Here is a 24,510-nt window from a genome sequence, read left to right on the forward strand (position 1 = left end):
GTGAAAGCAAGCGCACCAGAAGGATTATTGATGGTAAACAAACAAGCTTGCTGGAAATTCAGTTTGTAGTGAGCTGTGTGTCTCAGATCCTGCCCGGAAAGGAATATTATAAGAAAAACCTACAGAAATATTTCATGTCATCACATCTCTGCGTTAGTGAACAAGCATGAAGAAGAAGAAGAAAAAAAACACAACATATCCGGCTAGTTTGGGGATTGGTTCGAGTAGAATAAAAACAGATGTGGTGGTGATTTTAATTCTCAATGACTTCAAAAATGGAAACGTTTACTTTAGCTAAATTTCACAAGTGTGTGATGAATAAAGTTGTGCTTTCTTTCTTTCTTTCTACCTAATAAAAACCACACCACCAATCGGATGGAGAACCCCCTATTCTGGACATTTTAATATTTCTCTCCTTCAAATGAACCAAATTCAACCATCAATCTAATCAACAGTCAGTCAGTCAGTCTTAACCTGAGGGTTTGTGGGAGCAGAGGGAAAAAAACCCACCAAAGCGTGCAGGATCAGGGTTGGGAACATCCATCCATTTTCCGTAACCTGCACGTCTTTGGACTGTCGAGGAAACCCATGCAGGCACGGTAAGAACATGCAAACTCCACACAGAAAGGCCCTCGAACCCAGAACCTTCAGCGCCAACCACTACACCGCCCGCCGTGCCCCAGGGTTGCAAACACGAGCCCTAAAAAACGTGTATTCAAGTTTACCTGACAACATTTTCTGTCTCAGAATCTCAAAATCAATATGACCCAGGAACACAACACAGATCTCTGCCATGCACCTGCATCCCTCTGTCTTCCCTAAAGTGAAAGCAAGCGCACCAGAAGGATTATTGATGGTAAACAAACAAGCTTGCTGGAAATTCAGTTTGTAGTGAGCTGTGTGTCTCAGATCCTGCCCGGAAAGGAATATTATAAGAAAAACCTACAGAAATATTTCATGTCATCACATCTCTGCGTTAGTGAACAAGCATGAAGAAGAAGAAGAAAAAAAACACAACATATCCGGCTAGTTTGGGGATTGGTTCGAGTAGAATAAAAACAGATGTGGTGGTGATTTTAATTCTCAATGACTTCAAAAATGGAAACGTTTACTTTAGCTAAATTTCACAAGTGTGTGATGAATAAAGTTGTGCTTTCTTTCTTTCTTTCTACCTAATAAAAACCACACCACCAATCGGATGGAGAACCCCCTATTCTGGACATTTTAATATTTCTCTCCTTCAAATGAACCAAATTCAACCATCAATCTAATCAACAGTCAGTCAGTCAGTCTTAACCTGAGGGTTTGTGGGAGCAGAGGGAAAAAAACCCACCAAAGCGTGCAGGATCAGGGTTGGGAACATCCATCCATTTTCCGTAACCTGCACGTCTTTGGACTGTCGAGGAAACCCATGCAGGCACGGTAAGAACATGCAAACTCCACACAGAAAGGCCCTCGAACCCAGAACCTTCAGCGCCAACCACTACACCGCCCGCCGTGCCCCAGGGTTGCAAACACGAGCCCTAAAAAACGTGTATTCAAGTTTACCTGACAACATTTTCTGTCTCAGAATCTCAAAATCAATATGACCCAGGAACACAACACAGATCTCTGCCATGCACCTGCATCCCTCTGTCTTCCCTAAAGTGAAAGCAAGCGCACCAGAAGGATTATTGATGGTAAACAAACAAGCTTGCTGGAAATTCGGTTTGTAGTGAGCTGTGTGTCTCAGATCCTGCCCGGAAAGGAATATTATAAGAAAAACCTACAGAAATATTTCATGTCATCACATCTCTGCGTTAGTGAACAAGCATGAAGAAGAAGAAGAAGAAAAAAACACAACATATCCGGCTAGTTTGGGGATTGGTTCGAGTAGAATAAAAACAGATGTGGTGGTGATTTTAATTCTCAATGACTTCAAAAATGGAAACATTTACTTTAGCTAAGCACAAACAAACAAACAAACAAACATAAGCTCGTATTAGTCGTGGCTAAGTAAGCCAGGGAAGAATTATTACTATTGAAGAAAAGATAATCAAGGAGGAAAAAAAAACCCACACATCCTATAACACAAGCCAAGCTTTATTAGAAAGAAAGAAAACAAACAAACAAACCATACAGCCAGGAAAAAGCGAAAATCCAACTACGCAGTTAAGCTTTCAGCCTGCCTCAAACGAGCTAGCAAAACACGGTACCATCCGCCTCCTGGGTCGAGATTTGAGCTTCTTTCTGGATTTAGTTTGCCTCGACGAGTACAATATGATTAATTTGGTTAGCCATCTTGTACGCTAGCTAATACATGATCAAGTTAGCAGGCGTTCCAGGCACTTGAAGCACTTCCCCCAATCCACAACACAACCCAGCGCTCAGCCTGCTCGGGCTTTAGCTTTATGAAATGAAACCAATACACACAGATTTGTGTCCGTAGGACTGTTTTTCATTATGTCTGAGGACGCCAGTATCGTTCTGTAAGGTGAGTTCAACTCTTCCAACCTGTTTTAGTTTGGAAATTAATTAAGTTGCCATGCTAGCTAGCATGGTGAAGTCAGTGGTGCACGGTGTTTATTATATGAGTGAGTACTAATTAACCTCGTACCTGAGATGGCATTGTTTACTATACAAGATAGACTAGTAGAAGCAGAAAATGCTTGCTTGCTTGCTAGTTATTTATTTGACCGAGGAAAAGTACATGTTAGCTAGACTAGTCCAGTTATCTTGTATGTCTAAGTGGTAGGAAAACAAATCGCATGGTTACTTTATTTACCTTGCTAAGATGCACGAATGGTGTGCCCTTGATGATAAGTTAGCTTAGCTTAGCTTAGCTAGCTAACTACTTGCTTATCGGTGAAGTTCAAATACTAGTACCTTTAGCTAATGGCTAGCTCGTTTTCACCTCACTTGCTGGCAAACGGACACTGTTAGTGTTTGTGGCCAACTTTGGCCTGTTTTACTGACAGGAGTCTGATTTGTAACGTAAAGTTAAGTTTGGGTTTTTTTGGGTACTTAACTAGCCAGTGCTCGTATTTACCTCACTGCGTTAAGGTTTACAGGTGTGAAACGTTTTCCTGAATGTTAACACACTTTGCTGCGAATGGATATGCCTTTAAGCTAACTAGCTAGAGTTTGGTATTAAAACACACTCCTGGCCTTGTTTTATATATTTTTTGTTGTTACTTTTTAAAGTTCACGAACTTCTCAGTCACTGAGCTCCATGTTGTTATTGGACTTGTAGTTTTATTTAGGGTGCTGGTTAGAGAGGAACTGTTGATGTTGAATAGTTTTGCTAGCAGTCGACTGACCCATTCTTTTGGATTAAGAGAGAGCCATGTTTAACTGCGTACTTGTATTTTATGATTGCTGAACAGGCTTACTGTACACCATACTGACTTTCGTAAAGTTGTATGAATTTAAACGTCCATGTTTTTTTTTTTACTACAGTAAACAAATTCAAAATAAACTTGCAGCCGGCTGAGTTCTGCTCTGACAGCTTGCATTAGTGCGTTTGGTCTGGGATGTGATCTCATAAACCAACGGGCTGGAATAACTAGGTAGTTTTTGTTTGTTTTTTCCTCTTCAGCCCACACAATAATGGATTTTTTTTTAATTATTATTAAAAAATCACTAGGTTTCAACAAATTACTGTTGTTTTGCTCTATAGTGAGCAGCACATTTGCATGTGCACGTTGCAGACACTACAGCTTATTTACATTACCTGGCTGAGATCACATCTCTTCGTATACACTGTACTGTCTGTCTTTCTATCATTTATTTTTGGAGCAGAAATATTTAAACACGTTTAAAAGACAGCAGTTTTTCTCTCTTTCGGAGTTTCTCGACACTCTGTCTTAAAGCACAAGTTATATTTCATACATGCAGGATAAACATTAAAAGCTTTGCCAACAAGTTCACCAGCTGTGATCGACAGGCTTTTGGTGATGCACTGTAGGTTGAAATAGGGTTGGGTCGAAAATACCACGAGAGAGAGAGAGAAAGAGAAATGTTTTTAAACGTCTAACCAATGTAGTTTCCTTTCAGTTTCCTTCACCCAACTGTGTGTTGTCATAGGAGGAAACACATGTAAATTAAGGGATGTGGGGAACAACGATTTTTAACGGTACTGGCAATGAGAGTGAATAAAAAAAAAAGTTTTATGTGGCCTCATGGCATAACTGTTTGTTTGTTTGTTTATTTATTTCGATGTACAAGCAAACAGCATGGCTCTTGATTCAAAAGCCTAAATCCAACCCACAAATAAATGACACAAGGAATAAAACACTGTGTCTGGTTGTATCACACACTTTCAGAAAATAAAGTACGTTCTTATACCTTTCAGGCTACAATGGCTTGTCACGGCATCAGTACCCTCTAAGGCACTTCTGTATATACTGCTTGGGAACATGTACGTACGTTTTTGGCTCTAAAATAATGAGCCCTGGGGGGGGTACATTAGGTACATTAGATTGTACCATGAGGGACAGAAATGGACTCGTCCTATTTCTAACAGTGCACCACGCTGTCGTTGATTGTTTTCTTATAACAGCACCATGGTGATTTTGTAAATGATTCCAGCTTTTAAACTTATGAATGAACATGTCATAAAGATCTGCCATGCAAGTCTCTCTGAATAAGTTATTACTATAGAAATGCTACTAGAAGGAGCACATTAATATAAATGTTAATATAAATCAGTCTCGCTTTTATAGAAAATTAATGAACACCTTAGACTGATCTGTGAAGAATCAATAATTCAACAGTGTACGTTTTTTAAACTCGGAATAACAGAGAGTCTAGTTTAAGGTTGTGGGTTTTTTGTCATCATGTTAGGCTCTTAAATAGTAATAAAAGTTGTGTGTGAATAATAACTAGAACTTAAAAATGTGTTCATGACAACTAAGGACATTTCAGATAAGAGTTGAGGGATGATGGTGGGCAACATCAAATAGGAATGTCAAGGGGTAACGTACGTTCATTATAACACATTCATAAGAGCATTGTAAGCCGTTCATTTCGAGTTTACACACTTTTTTTGCGTTTAGGTTTCATTCTCTACTTTCAGCTTTTGCGTTGTACGCAGATTTGTCGGAACTAACTAACAGCGGCTTTGTTTCAGACCGGAGTGGTTATGAGCCGTCACAGGAAGTGGGCTACTCGGAAGTTGTGTTTTCTTTGTGTATCTCCGTTTAGTGTTGTTTTATATGGAGGAAGTAGCATTACGTGTTAATTATGTACGCATTTTAAATAACTTATAGCCTCGGCGTTATGCTTAGCGACCATATCCCAATGAATTTGCTGCTTTATATTTCTGGTTTGTTGAGCTGTGACCGGATTTTTGTGCAGAGAGTTTGTTAACCCCGGTTAGCAAGCTAGCGAGCGAGCTAAGCTAAACTAGCTCCATGTAATGTAGTCTGTAGCTAACTGGCGGATAAAGCGAATTTCCGACCAAACACACGCAGATTGTTGTCACTGACCGTCGCTGCCCATGTAAACCAAGAGAATGAGTTGAGCACACGAATGCGATTTAATGGTTTGTCTTCCACAGTTTGTCTTGTTGCAGTATTACTGTGTAATGTGACATGAACAACGTATTAATAGAATGCACAGTTCAATTAATCCTGTCATAAAATAGTCTGACTTTGTAACTTTTTAAAATGAAGAGTTTATAAATAAACTTTGCAGGTCGTTAGCAAACTAGTTAGTGGTGCATATGGCTATCCATGTGTTTAACTTAATAGATCAGGTTGCACCTAATAGAGTCAAACCTTAATTGTATTTCTAGAATTCATATTTGAAGGATTTCTAACAGGTGTGTGTGTGTTTTGTTTTTTTTTTAAACATAAACCTTTGCCTGTTTCAGGTCTCTCTTCGGGAGATCGTCTTCAGGAGAAGGAATGGATGAGCAGAAATCAAACTGCGAAGAAAATGATTCAGAAAAAGCAGGTTAGCTTGCGTTACGTTACCTTACAGGTATTTAGCAGAAGCTCTTGTCGAGAGCTACATAAAACATACCCAGAGCAGCCTGGAGAGCACTTAGGAGGTTCGGTGCCTTGCTCAAGGGCACTTCAGCCATTTCTGCTGGTCCAGGGAATCAAACCGTCGACCTTGTGGTCCCAAAGCTGCTTCTCTAACCTTTAGGTCACGGCTTCCTCCGTGGCATGCAAATGTAAACTTGTGTATATTTTTTTTTGCTTGTTTGTTGCTTTTTCTCTGTCAGGTTATACACAAAATGGTGCAGTTTCTGGGTTCGGTGATGTGCTTGAGTTTTCACTGTAATGCATTTTTGGTAGATTGTATCTGATTGTGTTTACATATAGTTGACCTTCGTAAATTTTTACATTGCGCAACTGTCTGAGAGGTGCAAAGTCAGCAATGGGGCTCAGTTGGATTTCTGATTATTATTTTCTTCTTTGAACGATTATGTCATGGTTATTCAGAAGGCTGGTGTCAAGATGGCTTTTCCTGTGACCTGAAAGAACTAGTCTGTAAACTTTTTCTTTTTGTGACCGGCGCATGTACTTTAACCTATATCTGGCCTGTGCTTCTCAGCTGATGACAATGCCTCTTCAAACGAGACCGTCCTGTCTCAGGGGGACTCGGAAGCCCCTTTTGCTGCAGAGGACATCTCAGGCACTACTGTGGACCCTTCCAATGCACCAGCGTAAAGCCTTTTATTAACATTCCACTTTTTCTTTGGCATATGTAAGCTTTTTGTGATCAGGTTTTCACTTGACTTCAAGAAAACATGCACAGTATTGTGTCAGTGATCAGAAGATCACGAATAAGTTTTGAGATTTAAAATTCACAGCTTTCCGGAGGTCTTAAATTAAGACTGTAGTAGCTGACCTATCCCAATTTTGGATTGTGTGCTCAGGGAGATCGTCAGAGCCTGTGCGCTTTGCAACTGTGTCGAGAGAAGTCTTCATGGACAGAGGGAGCTCCGGTGTTTCCGGTCCTCTTCCCATCGGCCCAATCTGGAGCCGACTACCTCTTCACTGCCATTAGCTGGAAACGATGACCTGTCTTCCATTGGCTTCTCTGAACTCATTAGTCCTGTGTCTCTCTTTGATGACAAAGGTTTGCTCAAAACGACCTTTATTTTGGATTCGTTAACAAACGACTAGTGTTTTTCTATGCCAACGATATCTCATCTTTTGATACAGGGATTTGTTGGGTTCACCACTGGTGTGCAGTATGGTCAGAAGGGGTGCAAAAGGGCAGGGGAGAAGAGCTGATAAATGTGGATAAAGCGGTCATCTCAGGGATACAACAGGTGGACTAAATCACTCGACACTTAGAGATGACTCAAGTATATGGAGTGTAAAATGAAAAGGTCTCCTGGACTGATTTTTTTTTTTTTTTAAATGTTGTTACAGCCGTGTGATTATTGTAAAAGGATGGGTGCGACCATCAGGTGCCGTGCTGTGGGTTGCTCACGGTCCTATCACTTCCCTTGTTCGGCTGCGAGTGGATCGTTTCAGTCCATGAAGCAGTTGGCTCTTCTATGTCCTGAGCACATAGAGCAGGCAGAAGAGATGGGTAAGGAACACTGCCAAAGAAAGAGGAGATAGTATCAGCGGTTCACATATTGGATTTGTCTAAATGGCTATCGTGTGTGTGGGGTGGGTTTTGGTTTTTTTTTTTCCTTTCCCTCTTTCCCCTGTTCAGCTGGAGAGGAGGCACGCTGTGTGGTATGTGACTCGAACTCTGCACGAGAGCTTCCAGGGTTGCTGTACTGCACAGGCTGTGGGCAACACTACCATGATGCCTGTCTTGAGATCAGCGCCACACCACTCCAGCGCTCTGGCTGGCAGTGCCCAGACTGTAAGGTGTGCCAAACCTGCAGGTACATTTGAGAAAAAGCCCGGCCATTCTACCATAAAAAACAGACGTGGTTGTTTTACATTTGGGCAACATCTTGACGCTTTTGCTGATTTTTCAAAACGTCTTCCATTTAGGCAACCAGGGGAAGACTCCAAGATGCTGGTCTGTGATGCATGTGACAAGGGCTATCACACTTTTTGTTTGCAGCCAGTCATGGACTCTGTACCCCCTGATTCTTGGAAGTGCAAAGTAAGCTCCATCCTTTATGGCTACGTTCACACTGCAGGCTGAAGTGACTCAAATCCGATCTTTTCGCCCATATGTGACCTGTATCCGATCTTTTATTGACAATATGAACGACACAGATCCGATTTTTTCAAATCCGACCCAGGCCGTTTGGATATGTGGTGCTAATTCCGATTCCTATCCGCTCATTTCATATGCGACTTCAGTCTGAACCGCCAGGTCGCATTCATTCGACTTACACGTCATCAACAAGCCACAAACGTCACTATTCTGCGCTGAAGTAGGCGGCGGGTCTCTCAAAAAAGTTACAACAACATGGCGCATAATCACGGGCGCAGATAGAGGGTGGGACGAGTCATATTTAAATTCACCTCGCTCGGTCCCCCCCACTTATAGGGAGGAAAAAACGTCTATGCTGTCTTTCTTTGCATAAGGCAAACCTCACGGAAAAATCAAAAGACTAATTACCATTCGGTTTATTGAGGTGCACAGCAGTGTATACATAGTTGCAACAACTCACATAAAACAAAGACTGATATTCGGTTGGTTGAGCTGCGCAGACTGCACAGGTTGCGAGCTCGAGCTTGGTTGCTATGGTTACTAACAACAAGTTTGACAGGCATATCGGGGTTGGGGTTGGTTTGCTGGCAGCTTTGTTCCCCCCCCCCCCCAGTTTTTTGTCCCCCCCAGTTCAAAAAAACGTATCTGCGCCCCTGCGCATGACATCAATGCGAGGGACGCTTCGGGCTGTGAAGGTTCTGAATCTTCTCAATGGAAGGATGCAGAGGTTAGGGAGCTGATTTCCATTTGGGGGGATGCAGCTATTCAAGCTAGATTGGATGAGTCATACCGCAACCGGGCGGTTTTACTTCCGTAAACACTGGCCATGCTCACTGCGTGTGACGTCGTCGTATCCTGCAGTGCGCATGCGGAACACTTTTAGGTCGCTTTTCGTTCATACTGAGGATCACATACAAGTCGCATATATTTGTTAATGTGAACGACCTCACAAAAAAATCGGATTTCACAAAAAAATCGGAATTGAGCATTAAGCCTTGCAGTGTGAACGTAGCGTATGTTCTCCTTAAAATCTCCTCTAAATCATGTATTTTAAAAATATCTGATTGATTGCCAAGAGGGCAGAATGATGTATCAGATAACAGCACATTTACTTTAAAACCTTACCGGATGACATTCAATCATCTGTCAGCTATTAAGAAATTTAAAAGAGCGGTGAAAAATTCCTTCATAGTAAATAATTAGGCTTTCTTTCTTTCTTTTTTTAATATTTATTTTAATCAACATTTTTTTTGTCATTACCATTTTTTATTATATTATTTATTAGAATGACTTATTGTTTACTGAAGTGTAGTTTTTAATGATATATTTACTTTTTTTTTTTTAAAAGCTATATTTTTGGGGCTTTTTTCACCTTTATTAGATAGGACAGTGTAGTTGACAGGAAATGAGCGGGAGAGAGATGGGGAGGGATCGGGAAACGACCTCGGGTTGGAATCGAACCCGGGTCCCCGGATTTATGGTATGGCGCCTTAGCCACCTGAGCCACGACGCCCCGATATATTTACTTTTAAAAATTTTCCAGAGCCCTACTGAAAATCATGTCGTATAACGTAGGTTTTCTGAATAAAGATTCTTCCTACTAGATGGAATCTCACTTCTGAAGTTTCAAAATGCTCCTAAGTTAACAAGCTGCGAAGTCAACATACAAGTTACATTTCCTACTCGTTATTTAAAATAACGTCGTATTTAACAAGGAACAAAAAAGAAAGCACACAAATATTAAAAATAGGCAAGTGACGACATTTAAATAACCGTGTACATGATCTGTCATCTCAGTAAAATTGCACACTAAGCACATTTTACTTTAAAGCGCATATCACGGGTAAATTCAGGAGCAAGATCAATGTAATTCTCCTATTTTATATTAAACTTTGGTCAAATATCTGTCACGTTTTGTGCAATTATTTTTTTTTTTACCTTGCGCAATGCCAGAGAAATTCAGTTGAAATCGAGCCATTTGAGGCGAATTGGTCCGCCTCTGAAAAAACTTGGCATTTGGATTTCCCGGCAAACATTGATTTTCGTGACGTCGCGTGCGGGACGCCTCCTTCTGAATCCTACGTCAGCGCTGGTTTGTTTATGAGAAAACGACCCGGTGGTTTTCTGCAAATTTCTTCAACGTTATCGCGTAATTATTAAAATGGTTAACAGATGTATCGTAGGAGGGTGTAGCAACACCAATCATGATGGGATTAGTACTCATCGTTTTCCAAAAGACCGGACAATGAGAGAGAAATGGGAGCGCTTGGTCTACACAGGCTGTGCACTGAAACCGTGCAAAGCTCGCACAGCCTGCTGGCGCTTCCGCAGGTAACGTCACGAATCTGGCTCCAGACTCCCTTGGGATTTTTCCAGACGCGTTTTGTTATTTTATTTTTTTCTGCTGTAGACAGATGGCCTTGTGCAAAATTACCCGTCTGGATGAGTGTGTAAAGGGACATACTTTCATATAAAAAAAAAAACGAGTTTGGTTCAGGATATGCACTTAGTTTGTATCAAATTGATAAACTGGACAAATTCACACACTTGCTGTTCTGTGATTCGATAACACCTGATGAAGATGCAAAACTAACATCCAGGCACGTGCTTGTTTAGTATAAAAGCTGTTTAAATCACGCAGGTTTTTTTCTTTTTGTGTATGTGTGTGTGTTGTTATTGCAGCGGTGTCGTGTGTGTACTGACTGTGGGGCTCGAGGGCTTACTCTCCCTGGTTCCGAGCAGTGGTTTGAGAGCTATTCAGTCTGCGAAAGCTGTCAGAGACGGCGCATGTCTGTCTGTGGGATTTGCAGTAAGGTCACTGAATCATCCGTGACACTACAACACCGCTGTTCCATCTGTCACAGGTGAGTCCGTACCTCTATACCTCCATCCTGAAGAAGAGATACGGCTGACTAGACAACTGTTTTTGTGGGACTTTTTTTTTTTTGGTTCGAATTTCAAGCTACAAGCACATTTTGATAAGTTTTCATCCTATTATAATTTATGATTATCAGGCTTTCGTCTAAACGGGGGAACAGGGGTGCTGCGCCCTCTTACTCTCGGCGTGCGCCCCCTTACCGACTCCATGAAAACATCCCAGCAACACTACGTGACAATGTGTCTGATCATCAAATACGTTATAATTGCTCCAAAAATATTCCAATCATAGTAGATACACCGCCAGACGGTGCAAAAACAATCCGAATTGGCGTTTTCCAGACTGAGGCGCCATGTTGTTTAGTTGTTTACTTGTCGCGGCTGCTCTCGCGAGATTTGACATGGGTTACATACAAGGTCAGCTGACTTGTAGAGCGAGATTTCTCGAGACTGAATGACCTTTCACCCACCGGCGCGGGAGCTTTTGACAGAAGTAGTTCGTGAGTTGTTTTTGTTGACACTTGGGCATTTAAAGATGTCATCCCGCGGCACGAAGCGGAAGAAAGCCAAAGACTGTCCGGGGCAGAAGATGATGACTTCTTTCTTTTTCAATGTTGACAGACAATTTGTTACAATTTCCCTCTCAGATAGCCTCAGAATGTCCCATTGGAGCATTTTTCAAAGGCTTTGCACAGCGGGGGGGGACAACCGGCACCATCTCTCCCCCCCGCTTCGCTCCCTCGCCATGGTGAGCGCCCTCATACTAAATTTTTCTAGAAAAAACCCTGATTATCATAATTTTTTTCGTGTATGTTTGACGGTTTTGTACTTGATTCATTTACTGACATAATAAACTTTATTACTTAGGCGAGTCTGCTTAATTCTTAGTGTGCCTTTTCTTTTTAAAGATTTTATTTGCTAAACCGTTCGCTTTAGCAAAATCATTGACATTTTTCCAGCATCTGCTTAAACATGCTAGTCACTTCAGAAACCTCCGCATCTTGCTTCTGCTTCTACTGACATCATCTCGCACTTCTATGTGGGGTCGATGGATTTGACAAGTCTCTTCAAATCCATACTGCACGATTGCTCACTTCTTATCCAGACAGATCTTTCTAATACTTTTTCAGTCTATTCTAATACTTTCTAACCATCTTCATTTTAGGTTTCCTTCCACCTGCATGTCTATCACTCTTCTGCCAACATACTCCTCCTCCTTCCTCATTACGCCAGCCTTAATGCATTTTTTGTTGGTGGTAACATGGTATGAAAAATTCCAGTAGGTAGGCAGCAAAAAAAAAAATTTCCCCTTCAAGATCAGGTATTTGCGGGGAGAATTTTTTTTTTTTTCCAGACAGGCCGTATAAAAACCCCACACATTACAAGCCTTGCAACAGTGTAATTCATTTTACAGCAAATAATTTTATTTGACATGCAAATAATCTGATAATGCTTTAGAAAAATGTAATATCTGACCCAGAGCAAGTTCATAACTTTATCAAAATGTCACTAACGTGTGACACACAACACAGAGTCCGATATCTATATTAAATGGAGGGTTTGATTTAATGTCAAGAACTATAGATCTGCACTGAACAACTTTTTCTAACACTACATCGGGCCAGGAACAATCAGTGTCCGACAAATATATAACATTAACGTCTCAAATGTCACAAACCTGACATTGTAGTATCTGCAGAAATAATACTGAAGCAGTTATTGCATCTAAACTACAGAGTTAAATTGGAAACTTAAGAAGTCGAGTCAGTCTCTAGTTCATCAGCAGCGGCAGTAGGTTTCGCGGTCCCCCTTGTACCATGTGTGCGAACGAAAACATGTACGCGACTTAGATCAGCATCCTCGTCTATACAGATATTTGATATTTGTATAGGTTTTCTATGAACACGTTTTTGAAAGGTTTAGAACAATCAACGCACACCATTTTGTTGTGTGTTTTAGTGTTATTCACTGCTATAGATATTAAAAACAACTCGCAGTCGGCATGGTCGTCGGACACCATTTTAGCAAACACTGAACAATCAATGAGACGGCGGCTTTCTTTTCACCGTGTCAAATGGACCAATCGCTAGGCTAGGCGCTACACGTATTGGTTTTGGCAACATTCAGTACGGGTACGGTGGACGATAAGGGGCCATTTGGCAGGCCTAAAAGGTGTGTGTGTTGTTTATTTTTTTTTTAAATACCCGGCTGGGTTACCGCCAACAAAATTTTTTAAGGCTGGCCTCACATGACCATACCACTGCAGCCTCCTTTCCTGTACTTTCTCTCATCTCTTCCCCACTTTCATCGTCCCTCTCATTCTTTCGTTTCTGATCCTCGTCACTTCGCACGTCCACCTCAGCATCTGCGTTTCCGTGGTATCCAGCTTCTTCTCATGACCCTTCTTCACCAGCCATGTTTCTGCTGAATTGAGGTATTTCACCTGACGTCACAGGGTCACGTGACGCCCCGGTGTCCGCCATTTTGGACGGCAAGCTACATACTAACGCTGCAGACAGAGAGGGAGAACCAGCTTGAAAAAAAACGTGTTACAGACACCTAGAATCGATTAATTTGTCAGTAAGCGGTCTATAAATAACCATGGTGTTTGCTTGTTGTGCTGTGGGCTGCCACAACAGACAGGGACAGCGTGCAGGACGCTCCTTTTACCGGTTTCCTACTGACCCAGACAAGAGGGCCAAACGGATTGCAGCTATGAAGAGACAGGATTGGGAGCCAACTTGCGCTTGTCTCAGGGCGCGGATCTTTTTTTTTTTTTATATATATTGAAAGTATCAAGTCATTACAAAACAAGTAGATAAAGTGACATCAGACATAAAACGCAATAACAGAGGCTAGAAAGAAACGGGACAGAAATAAACAGGGAAATTACGTAAAAAGAAAGAAAGAGAAGAAAAAAAGAAAATAAAAAGAGCGCGGATCTCCAAACACATGAGAAGCCTATCTTACGCACATATCACGCGGACTCCACACACGCATCGCGTCTGAAGTCATAACTCATCAGGGGAAATCGTGTCCGGATTGGCATGTTAAAAAAACAACCTCGCGTCAACAATGATTCCACACGCAAGGAAAAAAAAACAGTCAGGCTACTCAACAACCAACCTGGCAGCAGCAGTCGTTGTCAAGTAAACACAACACTTCGGATATGCAAACGCTTCCCGTTACGCACGATTGCTATGTCAATAAACATCATTTTGCCAATATTTTAGAGACCCCCCCCCAACATTTCCCAAATCATGTTTTCAAGGGATCTCATGTCTGTTTCAGGGGATCTCGGATCCCCCGAGTAACAAGAAAGTGTTGTGAACATAGCCTACCTTGTAGCGTTTCAAACTGCTGGGGTCATCCTTCATCAAATTGTTGACTTCTGTCGACAACCTTGGCTCCATACCAAGGCTGGGTAGTGTTTATGATAAAAGACGGATCCAATTTAACACGAATCACAGCTTACTTTCTTGTTAAAACGCGCAAAGGTCTCCACCATCTCATACCGCCTTGCACTGAAGGACTTAAGCGTGCCGTCCAAAATGGCGGCATCACGTGACTTGGTCACGTGAGTGAAATACCTCAATACAGCATCGCTGGTCTAACCACTGACTTGTACACTTGTCCTTTCACACCTGCACTTATTCTCCAGTCACACAACACTCCTGACATTCTTTTCCAATTTCTCTGTCTGCACTGTATTCGATGCGTTACTTCCTCATCCAATTCACCATCTCTTGACACTGTTGAACCCAGATACTTGAATGTTAAAAGATGAGGAATTGGACCCACTGGGGCAGGCAAGCCAGTCCAATCGGGCGCCGGTCCCAAGCCTGGATAAATTGGGGGGGTTTGGTGTCAGGAAGGGCACCGAAACAAATGATATGACGATTGTCTGCCTCTTGCATTCACTCTGTTTAGATGATCTGGATAGGTGTAGGCCTGTCGCGATATTCGATATACAGTGAACCCTTGTTTATCGCGGGGGTTACGTTCCAAAAAGGACCCGCGATAGGCGAAATCCGTGAAATAGTCAACTTTATTTTTTTTACAACTATTATACAATACAAATGTAAAGCATTTGTTTAAGAAATAAAAAAAAAAACGTTCTTGCAAATAACTATGACAGTTTTTAATACTTTTAAAATAATAATACTGTAAAATAATATTTTTAATAATGAATACGAGGTTAGACACATTGCGACTCACGCGTATTTCACAGTCCCTCTGACTGTGCCTCTTCGTCCTGACTCCGCTCCGCTGTAGCGTCATTTTCTGCTGAAGGCTGTGGTGCAGGTGTTTTTTTCCGAGAGAAGAACATAGTTATGGGTAGTTGTTGGTAAGTCCAAAACGTTTCTGAAATTTCTCAAACCAGCCCTTGCTGGCATTAAATGGGCTTGATACTGCGTGAACAGCACTCGTCGATGGCCCGAGATCCACATCCTCCTCCTCTTCGCTGTCATGAATGTCATCGCTGTCAGCAAAGGTTTCATAAAGTTTTTTTAGCTTTTGTGCGGATAACGTTGGTATCCAGCGTAATGTTCTTTTTCCTGCAGTCTTTAATCCACAAAGCTAAAGCAGACTCCATCCTTACGATGGTCTTGTTGCGGACAGTCACAACCCTTTTTGCATCCTTGTTAAAACTTATTGCTGCTGTCGTCCTTATTTTATTTTCCTCCTTCTTTATGGAACGAACCGAAGATTCATTTATTCCATAATGGCGCCCCACAGCAGCATAGCTTCTACCTTCCTTCAGCATGTCCAAAAGTTTAACTTTTTCTGCGATAGTTAGCATCCTCCTCTGCCTTTTGGGCGCGTCTGGAGGTGCCTTTGTCGGTGCAGGACGTTTCGTCGACATTGTGGGTTTTGGCATGGAAAAAAATTGCAAACGTAAATTTGGCAGGCTGTACAGAGACGAGGCACGGAAACGGTTGACACTGGTGTAAGTGAAAGACCAATATCAACTTTTTTCACTTCTAGACTACAGTCCCTTAGCCAATCAGGATTCTGAACACAATGCACTGTAAAAAAAAAAAAATCCGCGAAGCCGCGAAAGATGAACCGCGTTATAGCGAGGGTTCACTGTACTGACTCATCATACGGTAAATGAAAATGAACTTGGTAATTTTTTTTTTTTACCGCGATTTTGCCATTTACGTGCTGTATATCTACATAGGGAAGTCGCCAGAGTATTAGCTTGACCCATTGACTGAATAAAACGCCGCGCTGTTTTCTGTCGTCTCACACGGCTCTCTGTCAGAGGTGGGGCCTCCCAGCATGCAACAGTTATCCAGCCAGGGTATCCACTGAATGGGGAAAAGACAACACCACGTTGCTCCGTTTATGCTATCTCGTTCTAATTGTTGTTACTTTTATCCAAATGACAGCTGGCAATACATTGTTACTTTGCACTTTTTATTTATCTGGGTGCTAATCTTTGAGAAACTGGATTGGCGGAATGTTGCCTGTGAAGAAAAGAATGCCTTTGTCTTTTTATTACCCTGTGCCAAGTTAATATTTACGTAAGTGCAATTTTTAAGAGCCATGGATTGTATTTTATGTATTGTTTTTGTTGTGAGTGGTTTTGTTTGATTTATATATATTTTTTACGTTCCACTGTTGAATTGAATAAGTTGACTGAATTAAAGTTTACTGTTCTTTGAAAGGGTGTATTTGCATGATTATTATTATTTTACTAGTGGCATAAAATTGTCTTGAAAAGATGTCAACAATAATATCGTTTATCGCAATAATTTCTGAGTCAGTACATCATCCAACAAAATTTGTTATTGTGACAGGCCTAGATAGGTGGCCTTGTAGTGTGTGTTTTTTTTTTTTTTTTTTTGGGGGGGGGGGGGGGGGGGTTAATGGAGGGACTGTATCTGTATTTTTCAGAATTGTAATATTCAGAACAGCATGCTTTTAAAGTACAGAGATTGATGTTTAACAATTGGATTACGTACCTTGGTGGTGTGCAGTGAAGACACAGGTTAGCCAGTAGTCTGGTAGAAATTATTTTAATTTCTGCTTTTTTTTTTAACTCTAAAGTTGAAGGCGATATTCTGTTTCTTTTGCATGACTACATAAGCAAAAAAAAAAAAAAGAGAAAGATTTGATCAGGTGATAAAATGGTGAATCCGATCCTCAGATGCTTAATAAAAATTTCCTTTTATAGATGGGTACACAGTGAATGTGCCTCAGTCTCAGAACCTCCAGATGAAAAATGCATCTGCATTATCTGCAGAGAAGCGCAGACTGTCTCTGAAACGGAGCTGCCATCTACACGGGTGGACGAAAAAACAGATCCAGAGGAGCCCATGGAGTTGGGTATGTACTTTTTGTACTAGCTTGTGGATTTTCTGCGAAGTATTGGATTTTTTGCTTGTTTTTTTTTTTTGTGATGTCCATGTAAGTAGTGTGTGTATCCTGACTTAGAAGCAGAAGCTGAGTTTGTTGAAATGGAAGAAGTTCACAAGAGCATTACGGAAGAGGGATCACATCAAGAGAAGATTGTGGATTTTACTAAGCCACACCTGGGTGGTCAAGACTCTACTCAAGAGCATACCTCTGTGGCCAGGGTTTCAGGTAATCATTTAGCAAGCATGCACGAGTCATGGTTTTCCTCTACTTGAGAAATATTTGAGCCCTGCGATAGAAATCCCAGATTGGAGTCAAAGTGGTGCTTGTGTTGCCACAGACGTTCTTTGTGTAGAACAAAATGTAATCGTCAGTAATTTCAATTGCTTGAAGACGGCAGTCTTTTCATCCTTGGCACACCTTTTCATGAGCCAGATACTAGATTGTAAGAAATGTTTTGTAATGGAATTCGTACAGTGAAATTGTGACGCTTTGGAAGTTGTCTAATAAGGCCTTGGACTTAAAGGAGAACTGAAGGCAAATTTTTTTTTTTTTAATCATCAAAATTCTCATCTCATTTTATTAAATACAGGAATGCATTTTTGATCGCTATTTTGTCGCTGCTATAGCAAGTTATGAGTGTTTGAAATATGCTCTGTAATATATCAGTCCATATGTCAAAGCAGTGGCCATAAATGAGATTCGTTGAGACCTGTGCTAGACATCGTAGGATGGAAGTAAAACGTACAGCGGAAATCAAAGTGACCAACCCTGTGTCCGAAATCGCTCACTCGTTCACTACTCCCTACACCCTATATAGGGAATTACTATATAGAGGACTATATAGTGAGTAAATGAAAAAAACACTTTTGGACTCTAGTCCGTCGCGGTGGTATTTACGTCATTACTGTCGCACAATTAAAACGTGTCAGATCAGTCGGCTGGTGGGTTTTCAAAATAATAAAAACACATGCATGTATTTTTCTGATAAATCCATATTATACTGAGCGCATTTCCCACATTTAATAAATACCTGCATCTTTTCAGTTCTTTTTAAATCAAGGCTGAATACGGGGCGGCACGGTGGTGTAGTGGTTAGCGCTGTCGCCTCACAGCAAGAAGGTCCGGGTTCGAGCCCCGTGGCCGGCGAGGGCCTTTCTGTGCGGAGTTTGCATGTTCTCCCCGTGTCCGCGTGGGTTTCCTCCGGGTGCTCCGGTTTCCCCCACAGTCCAAAGACATGCAGGTTAGGTTAACTGGTGACTCTAAATTGAGCGTAGGTGTGAATGTGAGTGTGAACGGTTGTCTGTGTCTATGTGTCAGCCCTGTGATGACCTGGCGACTTGTCCAGGGTGTACCCCGCCTTTCGCCCGTAGTCAGCTGGGATAGGCTCCAGCTTGCCTGCGACCCTGTAGAACAGGATAAAGCGGCTAGAGATGATGAGATGACGCTGAATACTTTCTTCTTTGCTGCTGCCTTTTATAAAATCAAATTTGAGACTTTTGATTTCTTTCAGCGCGACCGCAATGCATGTTGGGATATGTTGCTTTGGTTAGTGACCATTGGTTGTACACTACTTTTCGTGATGCATTGTGGGATACTTTGAGTGCACTCTATAGGATGTAAATAATCCTGACTAAGGTTTCAGACAGCACTACAAAATGACAAACTCACTATATAGTGCCCTATATAGTGAGTAGGGAGCAATTTCGGATACAGGGGTTGTCAAAAGACGCGCGCGCCCTCTTTCGAATGCTGATGTCATCAAGCTGGAAGTTTTGTTTGTTTTGATAGCAATCAGGAAAGTTTGAAAAAAGTAGGCAGTAATCGTCATTTAAACTTGTTTTTGTGCAATACTTCGTTTGGAAAACGGTTTTCAAAATGGCAGCGCTAACACTTCACGTTTCGAAGTCTCGTGAAGGTCGCGCGGATAAGCGACGCCTGCCGTGGACCAAACGAACTACATTCAACATGGCTAAAAACCGAATAGGCCGATAAGTATAATATATAATTGCAATTAGTTGCCAATATGAGTCACGATATAAGGTTACTAAAACCTAAAACGTAATTGAATAACACGTTAATTAAGAAATAAAGCAAGTTTAAAAATGACTTCAGCTCCCCTTTAAGCTTTTCATAAATTGATTTTATTCGGTGTTGTATCTTGTGGGCAGACACATTACGTCACTGTGCTGGATGTTATCTGCTTTCATTTTAACAGGTGTCGGCGATGACAGCCGAGTCACACAAGGCTGTAGTGAATCTATTGCTGATGGTGCTGTTGGTATGGAGGATGAACCTAAAGCTCAGGCCACAGAGGAAAGTCTTGCGAACCCGGTCACCGACACTATGCTGGAAACTGTACCTAAAGTGGCAGAGCCCCATGCAGAAGATGTTCGGCTACAAAAGGAAGCCAGTAGACAGGGAAAGGAATTGAGTAGTAATATGAACGTTACGGTCACAGAACCTACTCTGGTCTCTTCCTCGTCACCACCTCCTCGGATTCTTCTTCCTGCTGTTTTAGATGAAGTGAAACCTGTTGCAATGGACATCTCGGAGGTGCAGAACGAGGTATCGGACAGGACTTCTCCTCCTGTTCCTCAGGTGGAACCCTCTGCCTCTGACACAGATGACCGAGCAGGTCAGTCAGAGGACGACGAAGAAGAGGAAGAGCTGTTAGACGAGACGCACTGCAAGGATGAGAGTCAGGTCGAGGATATTCCAAAGCAGAAGGCTGATGCTCAGGAAATGAGCATCAAGTCAGAACTGCTTCTGGATGAGATGTCTAACATGAGCCACGGCGATGAGAGTAGCAGCGGCTTCCTCGGCTCACCAGGAGAGGTGGACTCTCAGATGGACCTTAGTGTCGTGCCAGCAGGCAGGGCGCGCTCCGATTCCTTGCTCACCGAGAGCGATGAGTTTTTGCCCTTTGACCCTCTCAAGTCTGATGGAGAGAAGTTAAAGCGACGAGGATCTCCAGGTCGCTCCAGAGTGAAGCAGGTAGAACGTTTTTATGCTATCTGTATATTATTGCCGTCATAATTTGCATATGACTGCATAGTTTTGCATGTATGAAAATACACATTTATGGCTTTTTTTTTTTTTTTTTGATGGATGATACAGCAGGGAAGGGGTGGTGGTTTCCCAGGGAGGCGACGGCCGCGAGGTGGAGGGAGCGGAAGAGGGCGAGGGCGATCACGTTTCAAAGCTATGGCCTCTTGCGTTGATGCTTTCATAGTGAGTTTTTCTCATGTTTATGCTATATTGCTTTACTTTAAAGTCAATGCTGAATCATTCCTTTTGAGTCATTGGCTGTGTAACCAAATGAGCAGTTCAGTTTGTGTATGTAGCTTGTGTCAAATATGTTGAAGTTTTTGGGGTTATTTATTTATTTATTTATTTTAATTTTAACAGCGAATTCAGTGTTGGGTAATGCACTATAATTAACAGAATATTAGGGCGTATTCACAGCTACGTTGTTTGGTCCCGACCAAACGAACCAAATTTCCTTTGGTCCGGACCTTTTGGGTTGGTCTGAATACAAACCACCGAACTCTGGTCCGGACCAAACAAGCGGACCGAGACCGAGCTGCAAGGTCGGACTCGGTCCGGACCAAAGGAACCCTGGTGCGGACCTTTTGGAGGTGCGAAAGCAGACCGGACCTAATCCGGCAGTTTTGCTTTTTTGTACCTCGGGAGCTTCCGTCGTTTGTCGAGCATTATGGGAAACAGAGTCTTGACACTCCACCGCAAAGCGCAAACACTGTTTCGGTTGTCAAGGGAACCTTACAACAGTCGTTCAGTCATTCAGACCAGTGGTAGGCTAGACTACAGAGTACAAAAAATGAGTAGGGGGCAACGTGGGCTGAGGAAGAAACGCGTACCCTTGTGGATATATGGGCAGATGTCCACATATCTGAGCTTTTGGAGAGAACACGCAAAAATGCTGACGTGTTTGCTGTATTCAGTGAGAAAATGAAGGAGAAGGGGTTCACGCGCTCCCCAGAACAATGTCGGCTAAAAGTGAAGAAACTCCGTCAGGGACATTCTTTCAAAAAGTGGCGGTACTAGCGACTTGCGTGAAGAGCCAGAACTGTCACAACATGATGTGCGCTCATCAGCGCTATCCTCCGTGACTACTTTTGAACTTAACGCTTTGTGCGCGTGTCGTCTCTGACCAATAGCTGAACGACCTCAGGGCGCGCGGCTTTGTTGACAGATTTTGGTCCGCTTACTAAAATGTACAGTGTGGAAGCGAACCGCACCAAAATGAAAAAATAAAAAAAACATTTGGTTCGGACCAAAGCAAGTGAACTATCGAACTATCCTGGTCTGAATATCCTGGTCTTAGTTTCAGATTCTCTCAAATAAATTTGCAAGGCCAGACCTTTTAATGGCATACGCTCAGCCAAAAATGATTCGACACAGAAAATGAGGTCAACCACACACGAGTTTTACATGTCCAACCGAAACAATTTTTTGTCATCTTTTTAGCAAACCCTGAACGCGGCAGACACTGGACTGAGCAAAGAGGAGGAGGAGGAGGAGGACGATACAATGCAGAATACAGTGGTGCTTTTCTCCAGCACTGATAAATTCGTTCTTTTGCAGGTAAAATATAGCTTTTTTTTTTTTTTTGGTTCTTCTTGTTGTTGTGTGGAGCATGTTCAGGACACTTTAGGTTCACAAGGCATTCTTTCTCTGCTTCCTAGGACATGTGTGTTGTGTGTGGCAGTTTCGGGCGAGGTGTAGAAGGTCAGCTGCTAGCTTGTGCTCAATGCTCCCAGTGTTACCATCCATACTGTGTAAACAGCAAGGTAAGCAGGTCATAACCGTGATGTTATTTTCAGCTGTAGTTTGTGCTCATGTGGAGAATTTATTCCCCCCCCCCCCCCCCCCCCCCCCCCCATTCCCTCTGTAGATCACAAAGATGATGCTAAGAAAAGGCTGGCGTTGTCTTGAGTGTATTGTTTGTGAGGTGTGTGGGAAGGCTTCTGATCCATCACGGTTACTACTGTGTGATGACTGTGACGTCAGCTATCACACCTACTGCTTGGATCCGCCGCTGCACACAGTGCCAAAGGGAGGCTGGAAGTGCAAATGGTATCTTGCTTGTTTCTCACAAGTGCTTTTTGTTATGTGCTATGTCAAGTGACTACATTTTAGTGAGCTTTAAAGGAACAGTCCACCGTACTTCCATAATGAAATATGCTCTTATCTGAATTGAGACGAGCTGCTCCGTACCTCTCCGAGCTTTGCGCGACCTCCCAGTCAGTCAGACGCGCTGTCACTCCTGTTAGCAATGTAGCTAGGCTCAGCATGGCCAATGGTATTTTTTGGGGCTGTAGTTAGATGCGACCAAACTCTTCCGCGTTTTTCCTGTTTACATAGGTTTATATGACCAGTGATATGAAACAAGTTCAGTTACACGAATTGAAACGTAGCGATTTTCTATGCTATGGAAAGTCCGCACTATAATGACAGGCGTACTAACACCTTCTGCGCGCTTCGACAGCGCATTGATATCTGAGCTCCGTATCAATGCGCTGCCGAAGCGCGCAGAAGGTGTTAGTACGCCTGTCATTATAGTGCGCACTTTCCATAGCATAGAAAATCGCTACGTTTCAATTTGTGTAACTGAACTTGTTTCATATCACTGGTCATATAAACCTACGTAAACAGGAAAAACGCGGAAGAGTTTGGTCGCATCTAACTACAGCCCCAAAAAATACCATTGGCCATGCTGAGCCTAGCTACATTGCTAACAGGAGTGACAGCACGTCTGACTGACTGGGAGGTCGCGCAAAGCTCGGAGAGGTACGGATCAGCTCGTCTCAATTCAGATAAGAGCATATTTCATTATGGAAGTACGGTGGACTGTTCCTTTAAAGGGGAACTGAAGTCATTTTTAAACTTGCTTTATTTCTTAATTACCGTGTTATTCAATTACGTTTTCGCTTTTAGTAACCTTATATCGTGACTCATATTGGCAACTAATTGCAATTAAATATTATACTTATCGGCCTGGGCGGCACGGTGGTGTAGTGGTTAGCACTGTCGCCTCACAGCAAGAAGGTCCGGGTTCGAGCCCCGTGGCTGGCGAGGGCCTTTCTGTGCGGAGTTTGCATGTTCTCCCCGTGTCCGCGTGGGTTTCCTCCGGGTGCTCCGGTTTCCCCCACAGTCCAAAGACATGCAGGTTAGGTTAACTGGTGACTCTAAATTGACTGTAGGTGTGAATGGTTGTCTGTGTCTATGTGTCAGCCCTGTGATGACCTGGCGACTTGTCCAGGGTGTACCCCGCCTTTCGCCCGTAGTCAGCTGGGATAGGCTCCAGCTTGCCTGCGACCCTGTAGAACAGGATAAAGCGGCTACAGATAATGAGATAAGACTTATCGACCTATTCGGTTTTTAGCCGTGTTGAATGTAGTTCGTTTGGTCCACGGCAGGTGTCGCTTATCCGCGCGATCTTCACGAGACTTGTGCGAGACTTCGAAACGTGAAGTGTCAGCCAGGTGCCATTTTGAAAACCGTTTTCCAAACAAAATATTGCACAAAAATGAGTTTCAATGACGATTACTGCCTACTTTTTTCAAACTTTCCTGATTGTTATCAAAACAAACAAAACTTCCGGCTTGATTACATCAGCATTCGAAAGAGGGCGCGCACGTCTTTTTTTGCAGTCACGCTGAAAGAAATCAAATTAAAAGTCTCAAATTTGATTTAATAAAAGTCAGCGGCAAAGAAGAAAGTATTCAACCTTGATTTAAAAAGAACTGAAAGATGCAGGGACTTTGTATTGATTAATGTGGGAAATGCGCTCAGTATAATATGGATTTATCACAAAAATACATGCATATGTTTTTATTATTTTGAAAACCCACCAGCCGACTGATCTGACATGTTTTAATTGTGCGACAGGAACGACGTAAATACCAGCGCGACGGACTAGAGTCTGAAAGTGTTTATTCGTTTTACCAATGAGCTCACTATATAGTCCTCTATATAGTAATTCTTTATATAGAGAGTAGTGAACAAGTGAGCGATTTCGGACACGGGGTCGGTCACTTTGATTTCCGCTGTACGTTTTACTTCCTTCCTACGATGTCTCGCACAGGTCTCGACGAATCTCGTTTACGGCCATCGCTT

At 42.4% G+C, this 24,510-nt stretch overlaps 1 protein-coding gene across 6 annotated transcripts in view; it reads left to right on the forward strand.

The window, feature by feature from the left end:
- The first annotated feature begins 2,207 nt into the window (after positions 1-2,207).
- The window catches only part of kmt2d (lysine (K)-specific methyltransferase 2D), a 65,258-nt gene continuing 42,955 nt past the window's right edge, over positions 2,208-24,510 (forward strand). For 3 of the 6 annotated variants that reach the window (XM_060938461.1, XM_060938463.1, XM_060938462.1), the window contains exons 1-16: positions 5,190-5,225; positions 5,855-5,937; positions 6,544-6,655; positions 6,869-7,071; positions 7,158-7,267; positions 7,371-7,533; positions 7,663-7,840; positions 7,953-8,067; positions 10,807-10,988; positions 17,186-17,337; positions 17,446-17,595; positions 19,586-20,364; positions 20,488-20,601; positions 21,859-21,975; positions 22,077-22,181; positions 22,286-22,467. In XM_060938461.1, coding sequence (XP_060794444.1) covers positions 5,224-5,225; positions 5,855-5,937; positions 6,544-6,655; positions 6,869-7,071; positions 7,158-7,267; positions 7,371-7,533; positions 7,663-7,840; positions 7,953-8,067; positions 10,807-10,988; positions 17,186-17,337; positions 17,446-17,595; positions 19,586-20,364; positions 20,488-20,601; positions 21,859-21,975; positions 22,077-22,181; positions 22,286-22,467 — 2,747 coding nt within the window. In that variant the 5' untranslated portion in view covers positions 5,190-5,223. The other 3 variants (XM_060938464.1, XM_060938465.1, XM_060938466.1) reach the window with 3 other exon arrangements.

This window comes from Neoarius graeffei, chromosome 13, assembly GCF_027579695.1.
Source record: "Neoarius graeffei isolate fNeoGra1 chromosome 13, fNeoGra1.pri, whole genome shotgun sequence".
Lineage (NCBI taxonomy): Eukaryota > Metazoa > Chordata > Actinopteri > Siluriformes > Ariidae > Neoarius > Neoarius graeffei.